The sequence below is a fragment of the Talpa occidentalis genome, unplaced genomic scaffold (genome assembly GCF_014898055.3).
Source record: "Talpa occidentalis isolate TD23 unplaced genomic scaffold, MPIMG_talOcc4v2.1 talOcc4.2, whole genome shotgun sequence".
NCBI classification, from domain to species: Eukaryota; Metazoa; Chordata; class Mammalia; order Eulipotyphla; family Talpidae; genus Talpa; species Talpa occidentalis.
The window spans coordinates 64,417,664-64,443,397 of record NW_023602073.1 but is presented as its reverse complement, the minus strand read 5'-3'; the positions used below and the strand labels follow the sequence as shown (position 1 = coordinate 64,443,397).

General features: G+C 41.8%; 1 protein-coding gene across 6 annotated transcripts in view; it reads right to left on the bottom strand.

The window, feature by feature from the left end:
* Positions 1 to 25,734, bottom strand: part of BICRAL (BICRA like chromatin remodeling complex associated protein) — a 78,053-nt gene that overhangs the window by 6,578 nt on the left and 45,741 nt on the right. For 5 of the 6 annotated variants that reach the window (XM_054698810.1, XM_054698812.1, XM_037519724.2 and 2 more), the window contains 6 exons: positions 22,378 to 24,057; positions 6,770 to 6,875; positions 5,852 to 5,952; positions 4,313 to 4,374; positions 3,014 to 3,159; positions 1,680 to 1,774 (listed from right to left, as the gene is read on the bottom strand). In XM_054698810.1, the coding sequence (XP_054554785.1) occupies positions 1,680 to 1,774; positions 3,014 to 3,159; positions 4,313 to 4,374; positions 5,852 to 5,952; positions 6,770 to 6,875; positions 22,378 to 24,057 (2,190 nt within the window). The remainder of the gene's footprint in view (positions 1 to 1,679; positions 1,775 to 3,013; positions 3,160 to 4,312; positions 4,375 to 5,851; positions 5,953 to 6,769; positions 6,876 to 22,377; positions 24,058 to 25,734) is intronic. The other variant, XM_054698813.1, reaches the window with a different exon arrangement.

Sequence of the window (25,734 nt, the reverse complement as noted above, 5' to 3'; positions counted from 1 at the left end):
AAGTAAACCTCCCTTCTTTGCCTCCCTGTGCACTGCCTCCCCCACCTACCCAGAGTCTCTCCTTGGAGGACCTAGGGGCTGGCAGTTTAGAGATGCATTATGCACACACAGGAATTTATACTCTTTTTTCTTTGTTTTTGCACATAAATGGCAGCAACTATGTACACTGCTCTCTACCAGTAGCTTCCTTATATCAGTCTTCCTTATATCCCCCTTAGCTTAATAAAACATTCAACATAATTTCATTAGGATGACCTTTTACCTTATATTCTGCTACACTTTCATTATGTTTTTTGGAAGCCTCTCCTTAAAATCATTTTTTTTTTCTGAACAGAATCAAGTCTTAAACTGTATTTCTAAGTATTTTTTTAACTTGAAAATTCAGGGCAGATATGAAATAATTTGGCCAAATAAGTGGTCCTTTCCTCACAAATGAGTCTTTTTGATATCTAAGAGTTTTGTTTCAGAAATGGTTGTCAATATAAGAACAAACCAATTCAGACTTTGAAGACCTGATTTTAAGTAAATACATTTAACTATACACACACACACACACACACTCTTAGGTAAACAGAAACACAAACACATACATACTTATACTATACTGTAAAATGTAGTGTATAATGTAGTTCAACTAATCTCCCAAGGAACATTTTCAAATTGGCATCTACTTATAAGAGACCAATTTTTAGGTTAAACCTACATGGTTTTAGAACTGCTTCTAAAGCTTCAGAATAGGTTTTGGTCTTTCCATCAGTTCCTGAGATATCTAACTCCTTTTTCTAATTAACTGGTGCTTTAAACTAACTTGAGTTTCTATTTGGGGTGATGAAAATATTCTAGAATTAGACAGCGGTGATGGTTGCATGACTTAATACCATTAAATTATACATTTTTTAATTAAAGTGAGATTTAGGGCAAGGGAATGACCTCTCAATTAAAAAGAAGGACAAAACTAATGTTCACATTTGTCCTGCCCTCGTCTCGCAGATGTTCCTCTGAACAGTTTTCACTGGCGGTGTGGCCTGTTCTCCTCCACTGGCTAACAGGCAGCAGACAGCATCTGTGTATCACAGGCTCCTGGCCTGCATCCCAGCTCTCTGGTTACTCTGCAGACTTACTAGCTAGATGACGTTGAATGAATTACTTAGCTCAAAACCAGTTTCCTCATCTGGAACCAGGAAAACAACAGCACTGATTAACTGTGATTGATCATGTAAAGTACTGTGTGATTCATAGCAAAAGTCCATGTAAGTTTTTCTACAATCTTAAATAGCCCTGTCTTTTAAAATATGCTGTGAGGGTCTCCCCGGTGGCGCAGCGGTTGAGCGCTGTGTTGCGAAGCTGCCCGCAGCCTCTGCAGTGCCGGTTCGATCCCCGGCTGCTCCCCAGCCACTGGAGGAGGGTCCCACATGGCGCGCAGACCTCTCCTGCCGCCCCCTGCTCCTCTCAGCAGTGTACTTTGGTCCTTCTGCCTGCTCTGCTCCCCGCTCTGGCTCTGGTGAATTTTCTCACCCTCCTGCACTTCTGACTATACCCAGTGCTTGTATAAATAAAAATAAATAAATAAATCTTTAAAATATGCTGTGAAAATAACTCCTTAAAGTCTTTTCCTCTGAATTAGGATCTGCAGTCTATGGAGTTTTAAGAAAGGAAAGTGCTGAGTAGTGTAATTTTACCATGGCATCTTCCAGCAGCAGGCATCTGTACTTGTTAAGCATAGCTTGGGTCCTTTTCAGGAGCTGAGTGGCAACTGTTTCAAATTCATTGTCCACTTTAAAAAAGAAAGAGAGAGGGAAAATAGTAAGAGAGTGTAAACCATCCACTAGGTTTTTTGTTTCTTGGGACTGAAAATTACTCCATTTGCAAAAAATTTTTTCAAAGGAAAAAGTATTCCATTATTTGAATGTGTCTTATCTGGGGCAATTTTCTCTTTTTAACTTTTCCTGGAACATCATGCTTCTGCACTGCTTTCCCTCATTGTCCACTGCACCTGATCAGGGAAACTCATTTCAGTATCGGCTTACTTTAACTTTAGCCAGGAAGCCAAAATCAGAATATACCTAATATTGCCTATAAAAAAAACCCCATGTAATACAGACCAGTAACAAATATCAATGAATAGAGAATGATCTATTAGTTCAGATGACCTAAGCCTCCTCTCTGGATGGGGCAGACCAGTATTAACACAGAGACACAAACTAGAACAGGACATCTTGCAGGTCATGATTCTCCCATGGCTCTGCACTTTGTCGATCTCCAAACATCTCCCGTTTGCTACTTCCTTCTCAGTCTTCCCCTTCCTGTTTAATGCTGGATCTGAACCCCATTCCCTGGAATTCTCAAGAGGACTGACCTAGTCTAGCTGCACTGAGATCAGAGACCCTGGTGAGGGGAGCAAGGCTGGTGGCTGCTAAGGCAGGAGTAAAGCAGTGGAGGGGTCTGATGGAGTCAAGGCTGGGCAGTAGGGGCAGGGAGGAGGGGTAGAACTAAGTGGCACAACGGGAAAGGCAGCGGGGCCAGGCATCAGAATAGGCTGAGTTGCAAAGTGGGATAAGGGGTCTTTTTGCCAATTTCTTAATATAAGGCAATGTCCTGGCTTCACTTTGGGGAGCTAAAGTAACTGTCTGACTGATCAAACTGGTAGTAACAGCTAAGGGTATGCATTCTGCCTAAATGCAAAGAGTATGCCACAATCTCTGTGTGGACTACTTAGTCTAGAGCCTTCCTATCTGAAGCCAGAAATCTAGACAATGCTGTGGGTTCACTGCCTCCAAATCTGTCCATAAAATACACTAACATTGGGGTGCCCTTTCACAAACCATTGAGAAGAAAAAGTTATAACCCTAAACATGGACTAGGAAATTGAGTTCACTGGGAACAAGTCAGGTGTATAACTAAAAACAATACCCTGGCTACCATCTGGGGGCTTCATGACTCACCATCTTCCGTGGGGCCTCCATGGCAGGGTGTCTGGGGCCAAAACTGCATGTTGGGGTTATAGCCTGTTTACCTTTCTTCAAGTCCTCCTCAGTGGGCATGGAGCCCTGGCACACGTGGTAGGAGAGCAGCCTCTGTACCGCATCACTTAGTGATCGGAACTGACTTTTATCTGGTGTCACAGCATGGGCTTGGTCCCTCTGTAACTGCTGGAGAATGCTTCAAAAGAGAAAGTGCCAATGTCAATGTAAAGCCATATTAAGATCTAATTATAGAGAGGTTACTTGCATGCAAAGAAAGTAAGACATGTAAAGAATGTTATTATTCATAGGATAGCAGTTCTGTTTTTTCTTCAGTATGCACAGTATGGTGCACAGTATGGTGGATGTAGAGTTTGGTCTAACCATTTCCACAGGGGATTCAAACTATGACCCTGACCCCAGAAGCAGTGTCCTCACCAAGTATATGCACACAGGTGCTCAGAGAACTTGGCAATTCTGGGCCATTGGCCAACTAAGCTTAGGGTAACACTTCTGATCTAAACAAGGGAGTTTATCAAAAAGGTCTCAGAGGGGTCTCCCTGGTGGTTTAGGGGTTAAAGTCTCAGCACTATCAAGCTATTGCCAGCCATTGCGGCATGAGTTCAATCCCTGGCCAGGGAGCTGACCCACATGGCTCAGCAAACTTCTCCTGTCTTGACCGCTGCTCCCCTCAGCAGTGTATTTCAGTAGATCTGCCTCTTCTGTACCCACTCTCTCTGGTGAATCCTCTTACCCTCCGCACCTCTGGCCTACACCCCAGTTCTTGTATGCATAAATAAAATAAATCTTTTTTTAAAAAAGTTCTGGGCCTCCCTGGTGGTGCAGGGGTTAAAGTCTCAGCACTATTAAGCTATCACCAGCCACTGTGGCCAGGGAGCTAACCCACATGGCACAGCAGACCTCTCCTGTATCACCCGCTGCTCTCCTCAGTAGTGTGTTTCAGTAGATCCACCTGTTCTGTTCCCCACTCTGTCTCTGGTGAATCTTCTCATCCCCCGCACCTTTGGCCTACATACCAGGTCTTGTATGCATAAATAAAAATAAATCTTAAAAAAAAAAGAAAGAAAAAAAGTTCTCAGAGATCTTTAGGCCAAAGGAATGTGGTATGCTAAAGACACAGAGAACTATTCTCCACAAGAACAAAAGAGCAAACATTAGGCTCAAATTACATTTGCTATATTTATCGTTCTAGTGGAAACAACTATAGGAAGAGATTTTCAAAATTCATTTGAACAATATATAATTTTCATAACCTTACTTCTGTGTATATTTGCTGAAGGCTAGGAACCTAGAGAAATGTTTGAAAGCAGTCACTTCCAAGAGTAACTTACAAAGCTCCTTTAGTTAGCTGTTTTGCAGCTGGCCTTTTCTGTCCTCCTGAATGACTGTCCACCTAAAGACAAAACACATCTCTGGTTAGTCCCTTTTGCAGAAAAAATAAACAGAATAGTTATACCTAAAGATCACTATATTTCAAATACTTTCAACTCCCAATCAAGAGCATATTCCAAAGATGTAGAATGTGCCCTGCTAAAAAATAAAACAAGTCAGTCTACAGACATAAGTAGTAGATTCACATGGCATCAGTATTATAGAAAGCACTATTAGCTCCTCGGAAGAACTCAGCTTGCACCTCAAAGACAGAGGTCCCAGATGCATCCTTATTAGTATTATTGACACTTTAAAAAATTTCCTGATATATAATTAACCTATAATATTGTATTAGTCTTAGGTGTACAAAATGATAATTTGATATGTATATATATTGCAAAATGATTGCCACAATTAGTTTAGCTAACATCCATCACCACACAGAGTTATAAACAAATGCATCATTATATATTTGAATAAATACAACTGTGGGTACCAACTCGAACATCTGAAAATTCAGCAGATACCACTCAATTCATCTTGTCAGTGGTAAATAAGGGAGGGAACATTTTTAAGTGCCTATTATATACAGTCCTGGGATGGGACCTGGAGTAGGACTCTTCTCTTATTATATTAAGGAAACAAATACACTGGATGTCAGAATCTGAAACCTGAACATCTCCCTCCCTCACTGAGTATTCCAGGCAGGCCCAGACTATTGTAAGTTTCATTAAACTATTAATTGGCAAGTTTGATGAGAAGAAACTAAGGCCTTTGTAAGCTGTAAACAAAATTTTTTCCTTCCTTTTTTAGATTAGCTGTTTGAGTTAAAAGACCATAGGAAGTGCCTCCCTGGTGGCGCAAGGGGTTAAGACACAGCACTAGGAAGCTATCCGCAGCCACTGCAGCATGAGTTCAATCCCTGGCCAGGGAGGTGACCCACATGGCGCAGCAGACCTTCCTGTCTCACCCGCTGCTCCCCTCAGCAGTGTATTTCAGTCAATCCACCTGTTCTGTTCCCCACTCTGTCTCTGGTGAATCTTCTCACCCCCCACACCACTGACATGTACCCCGGTTCTTGTATACATAAATAAATCTTTTTAAAAAAATAAAAGACCATAGGAACTGACCATTTATATTACTCATTCCTGCTGCAGAAAAAAGAATCTCAGCACAACTCAAAGGAAGAGGTCCACTTTTGAATGATAATGAGCACTATCATTCGACAATTGCATTTTTTGAATGCCTATGATGTACTGGCTGCTGGTATATTATCATGAAGAAATGGTAGTGTTATACTGTGAGAAACAGGATAGACGCAGTCATCCTAAAAACATTACAGCGCAAGCCTAGCCCTCGGGACCAGTCCTCGTGGGCACACGGGGTGACAGGCTGTGTGCGCAGAGGACGCTGGATGGCAACTACCAAGCAGAAGACGCCATGACGCCATGCGTTATGAGCTAACTATCAAAGCTTTGGAGGCAGAAGCTGTCTTCTACCTGCACAGTCGGCCGGCCAGGAGATGATCCAACTACTTTTTCTTGCTGTGGCTGTGAGGTTCCTAAGGATGCCGGTAGAACTTTGCTTCCGGAATCTTGCCCTATTAGAATTAAGGCATAAGACAATGTTCAGCAGAAGCAGAAAATCAGGTCCCTGGTATAAGAGACCAGCGGAGACAAATTACTAAACATTCCAAAAGGATGTTTAGTAATGTTTAGAAAAATATACAATAAGTATATTTTTCTATACAATAAGTATATTTTTCTACCAAAGCTTTAGAGGCAGAAGTTAGGATTATTACAGCCTATTTAGGAACAAATAGGGATAATAAATGCAAAAATAAGTGATAATAAATAAAAACTATCAATGTTATAGTTTCAAATTATCAAAGGTAATTATCTAAGGTAATAAGGAATAGGCCTTAAGTCAGTAATGTGTGAGTATGACTGAATCTCAAAATGGTCATAACTTAAAGAGATACCCAAGAAGGAGACTGATTAAGGATGTCTTTGTCTTTTCTAGTACTTATTGATCAGGGCAGGTGTTCAAAGCTTTAGAAGAAAGGGAAGACATAGCCCACAATATTTTTACTTTGGGGGGTTCTAAATATATAATAAATATAAATGTAAAATGGGCATCTTTACATAATCACCTGGGCTATATAATGCTAGCTGTTTCTAAGCAGCACATTCCTGCATGTAACTTAACGTCATAATTTAAATAGAAGTGTGTTTTATTTCCTAGGGATACAATGCTGGTACAGGTGCAAGGTGGAAAGAACACAGCATGAAGGAATGACCGGACTGGGGGAGAGGTAGAGGCAGGACTGCATGCAGAAGGAGGGGTGTGAGAAAAGCCTCCTGGGTGTGGTGAGGACCGGGATGGACTGAGGAGCGTTCACTACAAAGGCTTCTGACCTGGCAGCGTGGTACTCAAGAGGCCAGGGATCTGTGCTTGCCTCAGGCCATCTGTGGTCTTGGGAGCAGAAACGGGGGAAGTCTGATTCAAATTTTTTTTCTGAGCCTGTGAAAAATATTACCAAGATGGAAAAATTAGTTTCACGACTTAAAGTTAGAATAGTTTATGTATCACGTCAACTAAGCCTGGCTTTACCTTCAAGTTAGATTTCAGAAGAAAAGTTTTAAAACATTATTGCCCTATCATTTCGGGAGAAGTATAAAGCATGCACTGTAGTATTTACAGGCCCACTGAAGTTTCTTGCTGCCATTCAGGAGAGATGCTGAGTTGATACCAACTGCTGTCTTGTTCCTGGAACCACTGGGTTAGCAGAGCCAGGAACCCAATTTCTAACACTGGTAATTTTATATCAGGCGTGCTAGGATTCTTATCTTGACTTTCACTGGCTATGTGGCGTCTCCAAGGTTCTAAGCTACTGGTCAGGTGCCGAGCACCAATCCCAAATTGACTGTCAATACTCACTGTCACTGCGCAGTGGTCTAAAGCGCATTCCACCCCTGCCATCTGGGATGTCACTAATTCACATCCTATCAACACCAGGTGGCATGTCATTGGGAAATGTAAACTCAACTGAATATTGGCTTGAACAAAATATTATTAGAAAAATCAATCTGATGTTTAAACTTTTATGTGCTTTTCTACAAATGAGGAAGATGAACAGATGATGTTTAAGGACTGATAAGTTCCTTTTAGATCTAAAAAAATCTGTTAATACCTTTTCAGTAAAATAATGACAGGTTTACAAATTATTCTTAAATTTTAATCCTCTATGTCATTACTACTTTGTAGTACAGTAAATTTTCAGTTTTCTCTTTAGTCATATTTCTTGTACACCACCCTTAGGTTTAGCGTTTTATCTGTTCCCACCATAAATATAGGTGACTATATTTATGATCTCGGTGTAAGCAAAATGTTCCCACCAACCATTCACATGTGGGCTTTCACAGAGGCCTTGGTGATGTCTGTCCAGTGCCCAACTAAGCACATGTTAACATTTCTGTTCTAAACAATGAACTATTCTGAACAAGTACTATTGTCTATTTGGTTCTCTTTGCTAATACTAAAAATGGAGAGGAATGTGACATCACCCAAGAAAGTCTGGAGGTAGTCAACACAAAGCTCCCATTAGCGAGGATGGTCAGACCGTCTAGCCAGACAGGCAAAACATTCTTAGGAAGAAAGCCATGAGGGGTTTCTTCCCATTTTCACAGCATTCTCCCAAGAATGTGACTCCACATCCCACTATAGGGAGGCTCTTCACTCAGAAGACACTGTGGAGAGGCCAGGGCAAACAGAGGGCACAGGCCTTTCTCACCTCTAATTCCAGAGGATGAACAAATACTGGGGCCTGCCTTGGAAGAAAAAATAGAAGAGATAAAAGTTGGAGAAATGTGGCTTAAGACCTTGGACAAGGCTCTATAGATTGGGTCCTGAAATAATGAGATCTACAGATGAAGAGATGATCCAGAACACTATGTTCCAAGGACTAAAGTCCCTAGAACAGTATTGCCTGTACACAACATATCTGGAGTTTCTTTCAATAAGCTTAGTTCACACGATGGAACAAAAGGTCACCATGCTTATTGGTTATGAGAAATACCTTTTTTGGGGATAAAAGTGGCATTACCCATGTTGATTTCCCATTCTCTTTATCAGAAATGACCTGGAATGACCCCTGGCTATTAAATAGACCAATAAAGCAAAACTGGTATATATATAAATAGTAGAATCATAAAAAAAAAAAGCAAGGGAAGAAATCAATAGAAAAGTCTGGAAGGGGGTGGAGGGTGGGAAGGCACATGGTGTGGGTGGTTTCTGGGGGCTCTGGCAATATGCCATTTCTTGAGCCAAGTGGGGATTTCGTGGATACTGCTTTATAATGGTTAACTTTATATTTATGTTTTACGCCTTTTTTTTCCTAAACGTGTTTTATTTTACAATACAGGAGTATAAAAAAAAACCAGAAAAATCTAATTTAATGTCAAAGCTTGAAAAAGTTGCCATTATTCGAAGGTATTTTATAAAGAAAGTACTGAATCTCTAGAACCAATGTTGCCAGTTGTAGGGCAGGCCCTTCCTACATGCTCCAGGGGCAACACCTTTTACGGCAACAGCCTCCAGGCTGCCTGCATAGGGGTGAGGTTGGCATTAGCACATTTCATCTTATAACTACTGCCTGTGCCCCTCCCTGTCTCCCTCTCTTTGGGACTAGAACAATCCCTCCAATTGTTATACTACGAGGTGGGAAGTTGGGCGGGAAGGGCCGAATGGCAGAAGAATCAGATGCTGCCGGGGGATGAGTTCTGGCCCCTGCACCGGAAGCTCTGTCCACCCATCTGTACGTCAGGAAAGCTTTGCTGCCCTAAGGTCCTGTCTGTCTCCAGTGCATTGGGTGCTCCCAGTCTTCCTCTCTCGAGGGCAGGACTTTGGTCTGTCGGTTCATTGCCTTACCCAACACCAGGCCTGCACCATAGTGAGCACATAGTAAACAGCGGTTAAATAAAAAGAATTTCAGCCTAAGCCAAAGGGGCTTGTGCCTTCTCCCAGTTCAATCCCTCTCCCCAGAGCAATCAACTTTCTCCAATTCTCCCCAAACTTAGGTTGTCCCCACTTGACAATCTTTTTTTAAAAAAAAGATTTATTTATTTATGCATGCAAGAACGGGGGTGTAAGCCAGAGATGTGGAGAGGTGAGAGGATTCTCCTGAGACAGAGCGGGGAACAGAACAGGCAGACTGACGGAAATACACAGCTGAGAGGAGAAGCGGGCAAGAGAAGAGAAGTCTGCTGCGCCATGTGGGTCACCTCCCTGACCCAGGATTGAATTCTGCTGCAGCAGTTGCAGATAGCTTCATAATGCTGAGACTGAACCCTTCGCGCCACCTGATAGTCTTTTCCAGAACCAAAAGGTATCGCTGTATTGTTTTTACTGAATTCTTGGAAAAAACTTGCTTTGAAATACAGCAACATTATTTAAGGATATTTTATTGAGAACTTGGCTCTAAGAACTCTGCTGATATCAATGTACAATTTTAATTTTTTAAACCTGATGAATCAGGACCTCCTTGGTGATGCAGGGGTTAAAGTCTCAGCACTATCAAGCTGTCACCAGCCACTGCAGCATGAGTTTAATCCCCCGCAGGAGAGGTGGCCAGCAAGGCACAGCAGACCTGTGCTGTCTTGCCCGCTGCTCCCCTCAGCAGTGTATTTCAGTAGACCTGCCTGTTCTGCTCCCCACTGTGTCTCTGGTGAATCCTCTCATCCTCCTGCACCTCTGGCCTGTACCCCAGATCTTGTATGCATAAATAAATAAATCTTAAAAAAATAAACTGGATGAATTAGCTTGATACCGTGTGATTTTATAGAACACCCCCAACAAATCAGAATTCTTTATGCATCAATTTTGCCCTCAGTGGTACACTTTGAAAGAAGGCAATACAAATTAGCAAGATGATATTTACCCAACAACAGGCATTTGCTAAATGAGGAAGACCATCTGGGCTCTGCTCATCTCCTTTGCAATTGCCATACTGATTAGAGGGCCTTTTCCCCTAATGGGAACAAAACCCTAGTCAGAGCTAGCAAGGCCCTACATGGCCACTTTCTTATGTTGTCCGCCTGTTCCCTGGCCATGGCTTACAGAATCCCATGTGGGCCACCTAGAGTCTGTCTCCTGGGAATTTGGAATGATGGTGGTGGTGGTGGTGGGGGGGGGATGGAACCTAAGGGCAGCGGTTCTCAAATGCAGGATTGCAGACTAGTCATATCACCTAGGGAGCTCCTGAAAGACGAAGTTGCTGAGTTCCATCCACAAAGAGTGATTCAGAAATCCAAAGTGGGTCTCAGGAATCTACAGCTTTTAAATGGTATAGATGTGAATGCACTGCTAAGTTTTGGAAACCAGTGCATTTGTAAGTCTCTGTTAAAAGCTTCTGATATGGGCCTCCCTGGTGGTGCAGGGGTTAAAAACAGCACTATCAAGCTATCGCCAGCCACTACAGCATGAGTTTGATCTCTGGCCAGCCAGGAAGGAACCCACATGGTTCGGCAGACCTCTTCTGTCTCGCCCGCTGCTCCCCTCAGCAGTGTATTTCAGTCAGTCTGCCTGTTCTGCTCCCCACTCTCTCTGGTGAATCCTTTCACCACTACCCTTCACCTCTGGCCTACACCACTGCTCTTGTATGCATGAATAAATTAATGTTTTTTTTTAAAAAAGCTTCTGGTCCTCCCTGGTGGCGCAGCAGTTGAGCGCTGGGTTGCGAAGCTGCCCGCAGCCTCTGCAGCGCCGGTTCGATCCCCGGCTGCTTCCCGGCCACCGGAGGAGGGTCCCACATGGCGCGCAGACCCCTCCTGCCGCCCGCTGCTCCCCTCAGCAGTGTACTTCGGTCCTTCTGCCTGCTCTGCTCCCCGCTCTGGCTCTGGTGAATTCTCTCACCCTCCCGCGCTTCTGACTGTACCCAGTGCTTGTATAAATAAATTAAATAAAAAAAAAATATCTTAAAAAAAAAAAAAAACTTCTGATAGTTATAACCCAAAGTACTTTGAGTAAGACTTTTGGGTACCAATTGCATACACAGCACTGTGGTAATTACAGAGAAGGCCATGGAAACACAACCTTTCCCTTCCCTTTCCTTTTTTAATATCCAAAAGGGCAGGTTCATTATTAAAAAAAGGAAAGGAAAGAAATGGACACTTGTGCAAACACAAGTGGGAAGAACTGCCTCTGAAAGGGAAAGGTTTGTTAAAAAAGACACCTGCATAGGGCCTCCCTGGTGGTGCAGCATGTTGAGCACAGTGCTGTGAGGCTGTCCACAGCCTCTGCAGGGCAGATTCGATTCCCGGCCTGCTAGGGAGAAACCCACATGGCGTGGCAGACCTCTCTCCTGTCTTGCCCGCTGCTCCCCTCAGCAGTGCTTTCATTCCATCTGCCTGTTCTGTTCCCTGCTCTTTCTCTGGTGAATCCTCTCACCCTTCCGTGTCTCTGGCCTGTACTCCAGTTCTTATATAAATAAATAAATCTTAAAAAAAAAAAAAAAAAAAGACACCTGCATAGACACAGGCAGGCAGGAGAGCTACCACAGCTTTTCCCTTTGAAAGCTTACCATGCAGAACCCCACCCCACCCCCGCCTCCGCCCAGGCCCTTTGAAGCATAAATCAACCAGTGCCTTGTAATTATGGTGTCCAACCTCGGCTGGACTCATGTGACATTCTCCCCGCCCCCACCAGCTCCTTTGCTCATTTTCCACTGAATGCTATTTCATTATCTTCAAGCCCTGTTAGGTGACAATTCATTCAATTTTCTACTACCAGAACTATACCTTACCTGCACCCTCATTCAACCTTCCCCCCACTATCTCTGCTACAGTAGAAGAAGCATCTTTCCTTTTTTCTACAAAGAATTCCACCAATGCTCTGCAATTTGTGTCCATCCCCTTCCTATTAGCTTAAAAAGAAACAAACAAAAAAAGCTCAATCCTCTCCCATATCTTAAAAATAATCCCGAGATGCGGTGTATAACATGATGAGTATAGCTAACACTGATGTGTGATATATTGGAAAGTTGCTAAGAGTAAAACCCAAGAATTCTCATCACAAGTAGAAATTTCCCCCATTTTCTTTTCTTCTTATTGCATCTATGAGAAGATGGATATTAGCTGAACCTACTATAGTAATCATCTCACAATAGATGTGAACCGAACTGTCACACTGTACACCTTAAATTTATACGGGGGTGCATGTCAATTATTTCTTAATAAAACTGGGGGAAATGTCCCTTGGCCCCACATATCCTTGCAGCTACCGTGCTATCAGTGATCTTCATTTTTCTGACAGTGGTCTGTACTCATTACACTCCTTACGCTCTCTCTTCATTCTTTTGCAATCTGGCTTCTGCCCCTCTCATTCCATGGAAACAAGTCTCACCAAGGTCAACAACTGCCTCCTTGTTGCCAAACCTGTGAGAACATTCCAGTTCTTATTTGCACTGACTTCCCAGTGTCACTACCTCTATGGACTGCTTCCCTTCTGCCTGCAACATCCTCTTGGCTTCCAAAATGTTTGGATCCTACTGGTTTTCTCCTCTCTGGAACATTCTGAGTCTCACTTGTGGACTCTTCTTTCTATGCTTAACCTAAATATTGAGGTGATTTGGGGTTTCCTTCTGGCTGCCTTTTCTTCTCTTGCTTTCTCTGATCTATTTTATTCACTCCCACTTCCTCAAATACAATTTATATGCTGATCAATCGCACCATACATAGCCCATATCCCAGTCCTATGTTTCTCTCTCTCTCTCTTTCCTTCTCTCTCTCTCTCTCAATATATGTATCATACAATTTGGTTATACTCAGGTGCCTCAGACTTGACAAACATGTCCTACATTATAAACCAACAGCTTCCTTTCAAACCCCAATTTCTTCTCATGTCCTCTATCTCAGTGAACCTGGGGTGGGGGGTTACTGTTAGGAACCGCTGAGAGGTCATCCTTTTTCTTCACTCTAGTCAATCAGCAGAAAGTCATCTGCTCATCTAATTGTTGTAAGTTCATTCATGCCTCATTGTATCTACTGCCGTGAGGCTTGTGTAGGTCCTCACTATTTCGTGAGTGGATTGTGCCACTGGCCCATTAATGTGACACACAAAGATCTGCATGATTGCTTACCTTTCCCACCTGAATTGTCCACAGCAAGGACAAATTTGTTTTCCAGTCCTTGCAGAACCACAGTCTCGTGGTTAGCATTTGCTGTTTCCACAACCTGAACACTCTTCATTCTCTGCCTGGATAATTCTTCCTTCTTGCTCAGCAGGTCTCATTTAGAAACTACTGTGGCAAGGAGACCTTCCCCAGTCATCCCACATTGGTCAGAGGGCTTGCCCGAGCGTGGCTCACTGGGCTACTTCTACCAGGATGCATCAAACACTGCCCTGTGGCTGTTGGCTTATTTGTCTGCACCTGCCCTGGAATAGATGGTGGTTTCCCTGGGAATTGGCTTGGGGCAGGCTGTGGAAGGTATTGAAATGTTGAATGAATGAATCAATCAATGAAGGAAACATTTGGCATAGTAAGTGATTATGTACCTTGTGGGCAGTACAGAGATCACAGAGAAGAGATCAACAGAAGGACCAAAAATGGTTTCATTTTTCCAGGGGCCTTGAAGGAGGGGAAGCATTTAGACCTGACAGAAAAAGACATTCAACGAATTAAGACTCAAGGCTCATAAGCAGTCTGGTCTAAGGATGTACTGTTGGCCTGGCAAGGTGGAAGCTTTCAGCTGGAGAACCTTAATGGCCAGACAGGGGTTTGTACTTTCTCTGCTGGCAATGGGAAGCTCCCAGATGATAGGTTCAGATCCATTTTAGAAAGATTAACGTACTGTAAATCTGCTTTAGGAAGAGGCCAAAGGCATAATAATCACCCAGACAATTGTTACAGTTGTCTAATTACTATGTTAAGGAGGGGAAGGGACTTGGAATTCATCTAGTCCAGTGGCTCTCCACTCTGCTTGCACTTTAGAATCACTTGGGGAGCTTTTGAAAAACACTGATGCCTAGACCCCTTTCTCCAGACTGTTTACATCAGAATGCATGAGAATGAGTTCTAGGCATTCACAGGTTTAAAAAGCTCCCCAGGGAATTTTATTGCATAGCTCACTTACAGAAGAGAAAGCGAGGGCTTAGGGAATTTAAGATATAAGCTTAGATCACAAAACCAGCGACTGGCAGAGCAGGCCCTACAACTGCTCCTGCTTCTAACCCAATTCTTGTCTCCCCCCTTATATTGCAGTCCTTCTTAAAGTCTAGCTAGGGGTCTGGGAGCAGACAGGAACGCAACTGGAAGCAGTATGGTCTAGTTAACTAGCAGGTAAAGGCTGCCTTTACAAGCAATTTGCTCTCAACCTCCATCTCCTTGACAGTGAAATGGGACAGTAATGCTACTTGAAGCCCCAGGGTAAGGCCTAAAAATAATACACAAAGCCCCTGACACTGCCTGTTCGTAATAATATGACCATTATTTTCATTATATTGGGAAGAGTGGATGTGAGACAGTCAAAGAAGAATTTGCAGGGTTTGGTAACTTATGAAAGGTATAGGAGGAGGGGAAAAAACAAGAACATCCAGATTTTGAAGTCTGGGTGTCTGAAAATACAGTGGTTCCATGGTGAGGGAGACAGGCCACGCCAGATGGGGGAGAGGAATGAAGGAGGGCAGCGTGGAGAGCGCAAGTACAGCTCCCAAGGAATTTAAAATCCACTAAATCTTTCAGTGATCTAAGGAGATTTAGACTTAAAATAACTTGTTTACCTTTGTTTGAAAGGTTAAATTCATAAACAGACTCCTTTCATCACTAGCTTTGGAATATCAATCCTTTCGAAAGAAAGTTCAAATCCTGCAAATTACTCTCTGCATTAAGGGATTTAAGTTCACTGGGTTCCTTGGAGAGGTGGTTGGCTCTGTGTCTGAGACAATGTGATGACAAGACATGCCAAGAATACCCTGTTCGAGGAAAGGCTCAGAGAAGAGAGGGATATGTGAACAGTAGGGAAGCTGGCCGGCCCAATGCAGGACAATGTAAGTATCAAATAGAACAATGAAAACAATCATCGGAAACACACTGAATACAAAAGGAATACACAATCTTTTGGAGACATACAATAAAATACTCTGTATGAACTTACATGTCTGGTTTGGTTTCAAAACAATATTAGGCAGGGGGTGAGTGAGCGGGGTTTTGATGACAGAAGAGAAGCCTCGAGTTGATAAACGTGCCAAATATAGAAGCTGACTGAGCATGGGGGCTCAATACTATTTTTCTACTTTTTTTTATGTTAAAATTCCCCATAATGAAAAGGTTTTAAAAAAATGCTAAAAATCAAAACAAAATAAAAAACAAACCCAAAACAAAACTGAGTTTAGCGTGTTACTCAAAAAAAGGAAAAAAAAAAAAAAAAGGACAAGAGATGAAGCTAAAGCTTTTCCTTATGGAAAAACCCCAGCCAATCACTGTAGAAAGACTAATACAATCAGAAAATCAGCATTTCATAAACACCATGTAATATTCAGCAGAGGCTCCATCAATGGAGTCTCAACTCTCTCAGCTGGGAGGCTGGGAAACAGAATAGTCACGTGGTCCCCAAGCACCACCCCAGAGATCATTTCTTCTTTACTAAGGGAACAAGGCCCCTTTGAGAACTTTGAGCGGAAACCTGGCTGAGTCCACCTCAACCAAGCAATCACACTTAGATTCACCGATAGTGGGACAAAACACACATTATGTGCCTTGCCAAAACCATTTAGCCTGAATCTATTCATGGGGAAACAATCAGACCACTCTAGGCCAAATGCCACTCTACAAGATGACTGACCTGGGCTGCTGTAGACTAAAGAGATGTGCTAATAAATACAATCGGTGCTCTCTGGCTTCCACAGTGAGACGTTACAAAAAAGTGACTGGGTCTACTGGAAGAAATCTGATACAATTTTATTTAAGTTTTAATGTTAAATTTCTGGGGCGTGGTAGTGATATTGTGTTAAAGAAGGTCCTTGTTAGGAGATGCCTGAAGAAGTGTTTAGGGGTTAGGGGTGGGGGTTTATGGTACGTTTACAACTTATTTATTTTTTTTTTTAAGGTTCATTCATCTATGCATACAAAGAGCTGGGGCACAGGCCAGAGGTGTGGGGGTGGGGTGGGGTGAGAGGATTCACCAGAAACAGAGTGGGGAACAGAACAGGCAGACTGACTGAAATACACTGCTGAGGGGAGCAGCGGTAGAGACAGGAGAGGTCTGCCTCGCCATGTGGGTTTCTCCCTGGCCGGCCGGGGATCGAACTTGTACTGCAGAGGCTGCGGATTGCTTCATAGTGCGTTACCTAACCCCTTGCGCCACCAGGGAGGCCCCTAAAACTTACTTTTTAAAAAAGATTTATTTTATTTACTTATGCATACAAGAGGTGGGGTGTGGGCCAGCGGTGTTGGGGGTGAGACGATTCACCACGGACAGAATGGGGAGCAGAACAGGCAGACTGACTGAAATACACTGCTGAGGGGAGCAGCAGGCAAGACAGGAGAGGTCTGCTGCGCCATTTGGTTAGCTCCCTAACCAGGGATCGAACTCAAGCTGCAGTGGCTGCGTCTGAGACCCACAACTTATTTTCATAGAAAAAAGAGTATGTTTGTGAAAGTGTGTGTGTCTAAAGAGACACACAGAACACTGTTGCAAAACATTAACAACTGGTGAATCTATATGGATGGGTCTGCTGTACTCTTCCAACTTTTCTGTGGGCTTGAAAGTTTTCATACTACGAAGGTGGGTGAGGACTTAAGATCACTCTGCAACAAGCTCATCACATTGGTAGCCTGCAGGCTAGTGGGCAGCTGGGTACAAGAGGGAGGGAAATTTTTCACTGCAGTACTCACACCTTTTTGCATCTTTTTTTTTTTTTTAATATAACTGACATACAGTTTAGTGATTCAACATTTAAATTCATGATGAAATGATCACCATAATGTGTCCACTGATAATTTTTTTAGACCTTTTTGTATCTTTTTTGAATTTTGAATGAAATAAACATATCATCTACACTAACAATAAAAAAATTTAGATGGAAAAACTTATTTTAATCATTCATAGTATCAAAACTTGGTGAATTCAACTTTTTCAAACAGACAAACACCCAAGCCTCCTGAGAATGGTAACTTTGTTCATTACAACATTATTAAAGTAACTTATACAGAAATTTTACACAGAAATTATAAAGTAAAAGTCACTATAAATGCTTCTGGATGTCTTGGGGGTTTAAATGTTAGATGACATCTCAACCCTACTTTTTCAAATCAAGCTGCATCCGAGCCTGTGTCCTCCTTATGCTTTCATTGTTCCAGAAAATCTATAGCAGGAATGCACCAAATATAATGCAACTGACCTAGTTTCCAATACTTTTTTTTGCATTAAAAGTCACAAAAAATTACTGTGGCGCTTCCTGCTAAGACTTCTTGCCACCTTTGGATAATTGAAACTTTTGGGAATTAGAGAGAGCTTTTTTCCCTCCATTGAAGCATTATTCATTTATAGCTCTCCCTAAAGGGGAAACAACTGTGCTACGACTGATTATGTAAAAGTAATTATAATAACAAACATAAAGCATGTCAATACATACTGAAACTAGTGATCCTCATGTTATATAATTAAGTAAAAACGACTAGTGTGTGTTGAAGGGAGATGATGTGTGTGTGTACATGTGTGTGATATCTGTGCTCCTATATGCAGGTTGTAACTCTGGGAGAATATAAAGAGCTTAGAAACAGTGGAGGCCTCTGGGAGGGAAACTTGGGAACTGTCTAATTTTAAGTCTAATGTTAAGTGTAATTTTCAATCTATTTTGGAACTTTAAAAAATTTTAACCAATTATTTAAAATTATTTTTTAAAAAAGCATAAATACAGTTTGATAAATGTGGCCTGATATCTCACCTCCTTTACAAGGGGTAAGTTTTTAAAACCAGAAGAAGAGCTTCTCTGCTGGCGCAAAGGGTTAAGCACAGCACTGTGAAGCTATCTGCAGCCACTGCAGCACAAGTTCGATCCCTGAAGGACCAGGGAGCTACCCACATGGTGCAGCAGACCTCTCCTGTCTTGCCCACTGCTCCCCTCAGCAGTGTATTTCAGTCAGTCTGCCTGTTCTGCTCCCCACTCTGTCTCTGGTGAATTCTCTGACCCCCTGCACCTCTGGCCTGTACTCCAGTTCTTGTATGTACAAATAAATAAATCTTAAAAATAAAAAAAAAAAAAACAGAACAAAGTAAGAATAACATGTAATTCTACATTCAGAGAACTGCTGCTAATGGAATAGCAGCATCTCCTTCTAATCAAGTTCCAGCTGTTGTGTAAACAGAAGCATTTTCTGTTTTTAATTTGCCGTATTATCTCTCCTTTTAATTTGTCTAAAATTAAAAATGTTTATTAAATATTTTATATTTAAACGCACATTTTAAATAGTTCACACTTAAAAGTACACTTAAAATCATTTTGCAAGCCTTTCCCCAAATGTTTAATTACTTTTTGAAAACAATTTAGATGGCATCATATACCTTTAGGTATTCAGTCGTATTAGTCTAATTAGTGGATTTTCTGAAGTCCAATTAGTAGGTTTTTCAAGAGGGATGGGTTAGTAATAATTCTCAAGTTATTTTCTGTATATTCTAGGACTGAGCAAATAAGTAAACATATTGCAGAGTTGCCTTTCTCACTGATAGAACAGGGAGTTACAAACATGGGAAAGAGTGGGTCTTGAGTAATGAACCCATTGGTCCTGTAAGGAGTAATATGAACTATATAATATAGATTGGTAGATAGGTTAATAGTTATAGATATTGGATATAATTATGTATGTCCCAGCTGAGACCACCCTACTAAGAATGAATATGTAGTGCTTGGATTTTGCTTCCCAATTACTGCTCGTCACTGGAAGAAGTCGGCTCCTTAAAGAAATGGTTGATTCCAGGGTAGGGGCAGGGAAAGTAAAATATGAACAAGGAGTATCTTATTTTTCCAGAAATCAGAGTTCCTCAAAGCATAATGGAAACATGTCAGATGGACCAGGAGACCATTTGGAGGGACACCTACTGGCTGTCATATTAATTTGGACATCAAAATAAATAATGGTAAGAATTCATAACTCGCTGAACTAGGTAAGAATTTATGAATCCAGACTGATATAAACAAACATGTAAGTAAAGGGGAGAAGGAAAAGCTCTTCCTTAGAGTTAAATCCCAACAATAAATGTAGAACCAATGATAGAATGAGAAAATCTCTACTTGGTGACTGTCACAGTGACAGCTGATTTAGTAATAAATGATTCAGTGGAAAAACTATCCCTAGAAGCTGAAACTATTGATACACACATTTACTGAGAAACTACACAGCCTCAGTGTACGTCCTAGAAGAAACTTATTTAACAATGCATCAGTGACCGTCCTAACCAATTGTTCAGTTAACATTGCAAGTAATGGGAGAAATCTACCTTGTGAGCACCAAGGACACATTTCTGTGGCAAACCTGCCCTGAACCTAATCATGAGGAAACATCAGAGAAATCCAAATGGAAGGAATCTATAAAATAATCAATCTATTTTCTTAAAAAAATATCAAGGTCACAAAAGACAAAGATAGGGAAGTTGTTCCATATGTAACAATATGACAGTAAAATGAGACAGTGATTGAATCCTGGGCCATAAACACAAAACAATTTTTTCCCTTTTTTTGTTCTAAGAGAGATTATTGGGAAAATTGACTAAATATGAAGAGTCTGTAAATTAGATGCTAGTATTATAATATGATGATTTCTTGACTCTGATAACTGTACTAAGGTTATAGGGGGGATATTCGCTTTGAAGAGTCTAAAATATTTAGGGGGGAAGAGGCATCATGCTTGCAATTCACTCTCAAAAAAATGTGTGTGTGTGTTGTGTGTCTATTGTGGGAATGAGGAGAAGGATAAGACAAATGTGGCAAAACATTAACCTTTGGAGACTATAAGAATTCTTTACATCAGTCCTACAACTTTAACTTTTTTATGAATCTGGTATTTCAAAGTACATGGACACATACACACATACCTTTGATACCAAAAGTAATACACTAAACGATTTGATCATAAATAATCTTTGCCTCCTTAGAACTCTTTTTAAAAAAGATTTATTTATGCATACAAGAACAGGGGTACAGTCCAGAAGTGTGGGGGCATAAGAGGATTCACCAGAGACAAAGTGGGGAGCAGAACAGGCAGACTGACTGAAATACACTGCTGAGGGGAGCAGTGGGCGAGGCAGGAGAGGTCTGCCACACCATGTGGGTAGCTCTCTGGCTGGGGATTGAACTCATGCTGCAGTGGCTGTGGATAGCTTTATAGGTGCATCTTAACCCCTTTCGCCATGGGGAGGCCTCTTCCTTAGAATTCTTATGGGAATTAGCAGGTCAAAGGTAAACAGTTTTTGAAATATTAATATTAGACACAGAGAAGGGGTTAACTCTCAGCACTATCAAGCTATTGACAGCCACTGAGGCATGGGTTCAATCCCTGCCAGGGAGCTACCCACATGGTGCAGTAGACCTCTCCTGACTTGCTCACTGCTCCCCTCAGCAGTGTTTTTCAGTGGATCTGCCTGTTCTGGTCCTCACTCTGTCTCTTGTGAATCCTCTCACCACCACCCCACCCCACACCTCTGGCCTACACCCCTGTTCTTGTATGCATAAATAAATTTTAAAAAGACACATAGAAGCTTTTGAATACTTCCAAGGTGTAGGAGAAAAGCAGTGGAAATGAAGGATTAAGGATGGTAGACCAAAGTACTGTAAGTAGGGTATGGAACAGCTCCTCCTAGATGGGAAAAAGAGGGCCTGGAGGAAATGGAACTATGGAGTATGCTCAGGATGAATGGGAACCAAAAGCTAGAGGAGTCCAAGGATCTAAAGATGAGGGAACAAAGCTGATGACTGTATGAGCCACTTTTTGGATACAGAGTCCTTATGAGGTTTTGCCAATTACCCAAAGAAATTTCCTGGCACAACAGCAAGGTAAGAGCAGACTCAGGCACGTGGTCAGATGGCAGTGCCCCAGACCCTTCCGTCTACTGACATTCCCCTGGAGCAGGCCCTTCACCAACTTTGAGTCACATCACATCCAGTCCCTGAGTCTTTCTGGTTGGCACATAAAAGTTTTCATGACTTCGCTACCCAGCCAACAGTGTGGTGAGCTAGGGGCTTGCTATATGAGCTACGGAAATGATCTAAAATAAGTTTTCATTTTAAATGCCCATAATACATTTCATTAAGTAATATAGACATTAATATGGGCCTCCCTGGTGGTGCAAGGGGTTAAGCACCACACTATGAAGCAATCTACAGCCTCTGCAGCACAAGTTCGATCCCCAGCTGGCCTGGGAGCAACCCACATGGCACAGCAGACCTCTCCTGACTCGCCCGCTGCTCCCCTCAGCAGTGTATTTCATCAGTCTGCCTGCTCTGTTCCCCACTCTGTCTCTGGTGAAGCCTCTCACCGCACCCCCCTGCATCTCTGGCCTCTACCCCAGCTCTTTTATGCATAAATAAATAAATCTTTTAAAAAGAAAAGTAATATATCCATTAATATGGACTAATATTGGCTCTTACTGAGGGAAGAGCCATCTGTCAGGGAAAATACTAAGTGCTTTATATAGGTTATCTTATTTAGTGCTCTCACTTAGTCATGGGGCAGTAGTATCATTATCTCCATTTCACCAAGGCAGGAAATTAAGTCTAGAGAGAGAAGTCTAATTTGCTCCATGTCACAATGCTTTGATACAAATCCATGAGTTTGACTCTGGAGTCTCTTCTTAATACAGTACTAGGCTGGAGAAAAAAAATCTTAATCAAGAAGAAAAAGGATAATCAATTATAAGCAGGGAATCTTAAAGTTAATACATTTGGAGCCTTGGATTTAAACTATTTCCTACTAAATCCACATTCCACTTTTCCATTTGTAATTATCTAAGCTTTCATTTGATAAAGGGAATATTACCTGACAGAAGAATTGTTGCTGGGTTCCTGCTCCGGGGGTGTTACTGAAGGTGCTGGTAGATTTGGAAGAAGAAACTGGAAGACGATGAGACACACTGACTGGTACTGGAGTCCTGTTTGGCTGGGTCAGCTGATCTCCCGTAAAGTTTGATCCTGATGCACCAGACTGAACCGCAGACCCAAGGCTAGGATGGGCAGTGCTGGATGAGCTGACAACAGGGAACCGACTAGGTCCTGACATGTTTGTCACCGGGGGCATGGAGGTGAAGCCAGGTCTTCCTTGGGAGACACCACTCTGCCCAGGTGACAGGTGTAATACAGTTGGTGATGCCTGCTGCATGGGCATCTGTCCACTAACAATCTGAGGAGAGGCATGATTGACTATCACTGGGCTTCCAGAGGCAGTGAATGTCTGCCCAGACACTAACTGGACGGCAGTATTCTGGTTGTTAAGCATCTGTCCAGAATATGGTTGGTTGGTCCTGAGCATGCTGGAAGAGTTTCTGTTCAACATGACATGCTCTGAGGCCACCTGGCCAGAAATGAGCTGAGAGGGTTGAGTCTGAAGAAGTTGCCCATTTATGGTCTGGACGTGGTGTACCGAGTTAGAACTGACCGAAAGGCTTGTAGGTATGAGGAATTGACTTTGGGGTGTGTGGGGCTGGCCCATGGGAGAATGAATTACGATACTACCCCCAGCATTGCTCACCGCCTGTGAGGTGACTGGCTTTCTTGTGTTCTGTTGGTTGACAATGTTCACAGACATGTGTGGACCAACTACCGAGCCCTGGGGTGAGCTTGCAGAGGCAAAAGAGATCCCTTGTTGAACATGGTGCTGCTGTATTCCCAGATTGTTCACATTATATGTATTCTGCTGACCCATCTGGATAGGCTTTGGCTGGATGTTAATCGGGACTTTATTTGAATTTGGTGCAAGACCCCTTTGTATGATGATGTTATGCACAGGTAAAGATGTTTGAAAATTTGTGCTGTTAAATGGAACGGTAACAGGCTGTGCTACTGGGCTGGAGCTGGAGTTCCCAAACAACGAGTTGCCATTAGGAGTCTGTCTATGAACCAGAAGTCCCCCACTCACATTTGATGGGGTTTGCTGCCCGCTGCCCTTTAATATTATTTGAGATCCATCGAGGTTATTAATAGTCATCATGGACGGTTGATTACCAAATGATCCGATTAGTTGTATTTGACTAGAACCACTAATCTGACTGCTGTTAGACAAATGCTGGCTGGGAACACTGATCCCCACATGTTGCATGAAGCCATGTTGTACACCCACTGTATTGCTCGCAAACGATGTTCCAACAGGCACGTGAGTCACCCCTATAGGTTGAAGCGTCTGACCTGAGTAATTAGAAACATTAGAAGCCTGAGTAAAGGATGCTGATGAAGAAGGATGAAGCTGAGCTTGTGCAAACTGTTGGCTTGAACCTATACTGGCATCCAAATATGCCTCTTCTGCCAAAGTCTGTTCAGTGATATTGGCCTCCTGCAAGGATTTCTGAAGAATGTCAAAAGGTTGGTCCTCACTGAGATCAGGGAGAGGAGAAGACTCAAGTTCATCTTCAAGAAACTGAAGGCTACTTGAAAGTGGCAGTCCATCACTTGGCCCTTCTCCAAGTTGGTTGCTTACCACTTTGAGGGATGACTTAGGATCAGCATTCTAAAAAAATAAGCAGTATGTTACACACCAGAGTAAACCTACGGAAGAGAGTCTTAAAAAAAAAAAAGAAAAGCTAATCTCACTTTTGAGTATGAATAAAGCATAATAGTCTGCTTCTCAGACTCAACTCGGCCCACTATTGACCTTATTCTGATACTTAATTTCCTTAGGGATGATGTTTAGTAATACTTTCGTAAGCATTTGCATTCATTGCTTTGTAAATTATTTTATAGGAAACAGATCAGTGACATAAATACAATGATGATGATCCAAAGTTTAGCTTCATTTTTTAAGATACTAATACGGACTTTATTTTTTAGGGTTGCTTCCAGTTCAAGACTTGAGTGGGACTCAGTCCACTGCACATATGTATCCAGGGTATGGTCACATCTAGTTTGTACCCCTGGAGTCTATGTAAGCTTTGGTAGTTCTGACTATTGCTCTCCTAGAGGGTCAGCGTGAACCCAGATTCAGTCTGGTCTTTCAAGGTTTTTCAAAACACCCCTAGTTTAACCTCTACTCCCCAAGGCAAAACCAGTCCAGATAAAAGCAAGCTTCTCACATAAGATGTGAATGCTCATTTGATTTCTTAGAAGTTATCAGCTTATTAGATGCTTTAAAAGCCACTTCAGTGTCCTGTTCGAAGACTGGTCAATATTTATCAAACATTCTTAAGGTGCTAGTGTCTATGCGTAAGGAATCTTTAAGCAATAGGCATTCCAACTAGAGACATATCAACAGAGAGGAACACAGGCATTGGTAAGATATATCCCACTGCTCAGCAGTTTTTCATGGGACATCAAAGTTATAAAAGAAAAGATAAGGAATCAACAGTTATTTAAAATAAAGTGAAGACAATGTGAACTTAATACTACTCAATAGCAGTACGCTTAAAATGGTCAGAGTGGAAGATTTCATGTTGTATGTATTTTAATACAGTTAAAAAGTTTTTTAAAAGATAAATAAAACATTAAAAACTGTAGTGACTCTCAGCCTAGATTAATAAGGTATCAGGGGCTAATGATGGGAAGAAGTAGACAGAAAAGTCTAGACTAGTTCACTGACACCCAATCAATAGCTGAAATAGGACTAATGTCTCAGTCAAGTGGATACTATCTTAAGACTTGAAGAATCATTTGAAAGGAAGTAAAGATTTTTTTTTGCAGAGAAATATAAAGACAAAATGGATATCTCCTGAGTGATGATAGTGTTTAATGTTTTTACAAACAAAAATTAATAGACCATAGGGTTAACCACTCATATTTTTCAGTTTAAAAAATTTTTAAATTTAAATTTTATATTTAAAAATTTTCAAAATATTTTAAAATATTTCTGCTATACTTGACATAATGCAATACAAGATTCCAATAAATACATATTGAATGAAGCATTCTAAAAAGACAGAATTAACACTCCTGTGGAAGGGGGAGAGTTGGTAAATAGAAGTCACTAATATGGAAGGATAGGTGGAAATGTCTACTTTATGGGTTTAATGACATCACATGAAGCTATTACTCATTCTGAATGCACTTCAAAAATACCCCTGATTTATAAGGACTTACGCCAAATTAATATCGTGATTTTAAAGCTACCTCTACTATGTAGAGGAGTCTTACATGATATTATTTGACATATCTTACACACATCCAGACAACTGAAATAGTTCTGCCTCCTCAA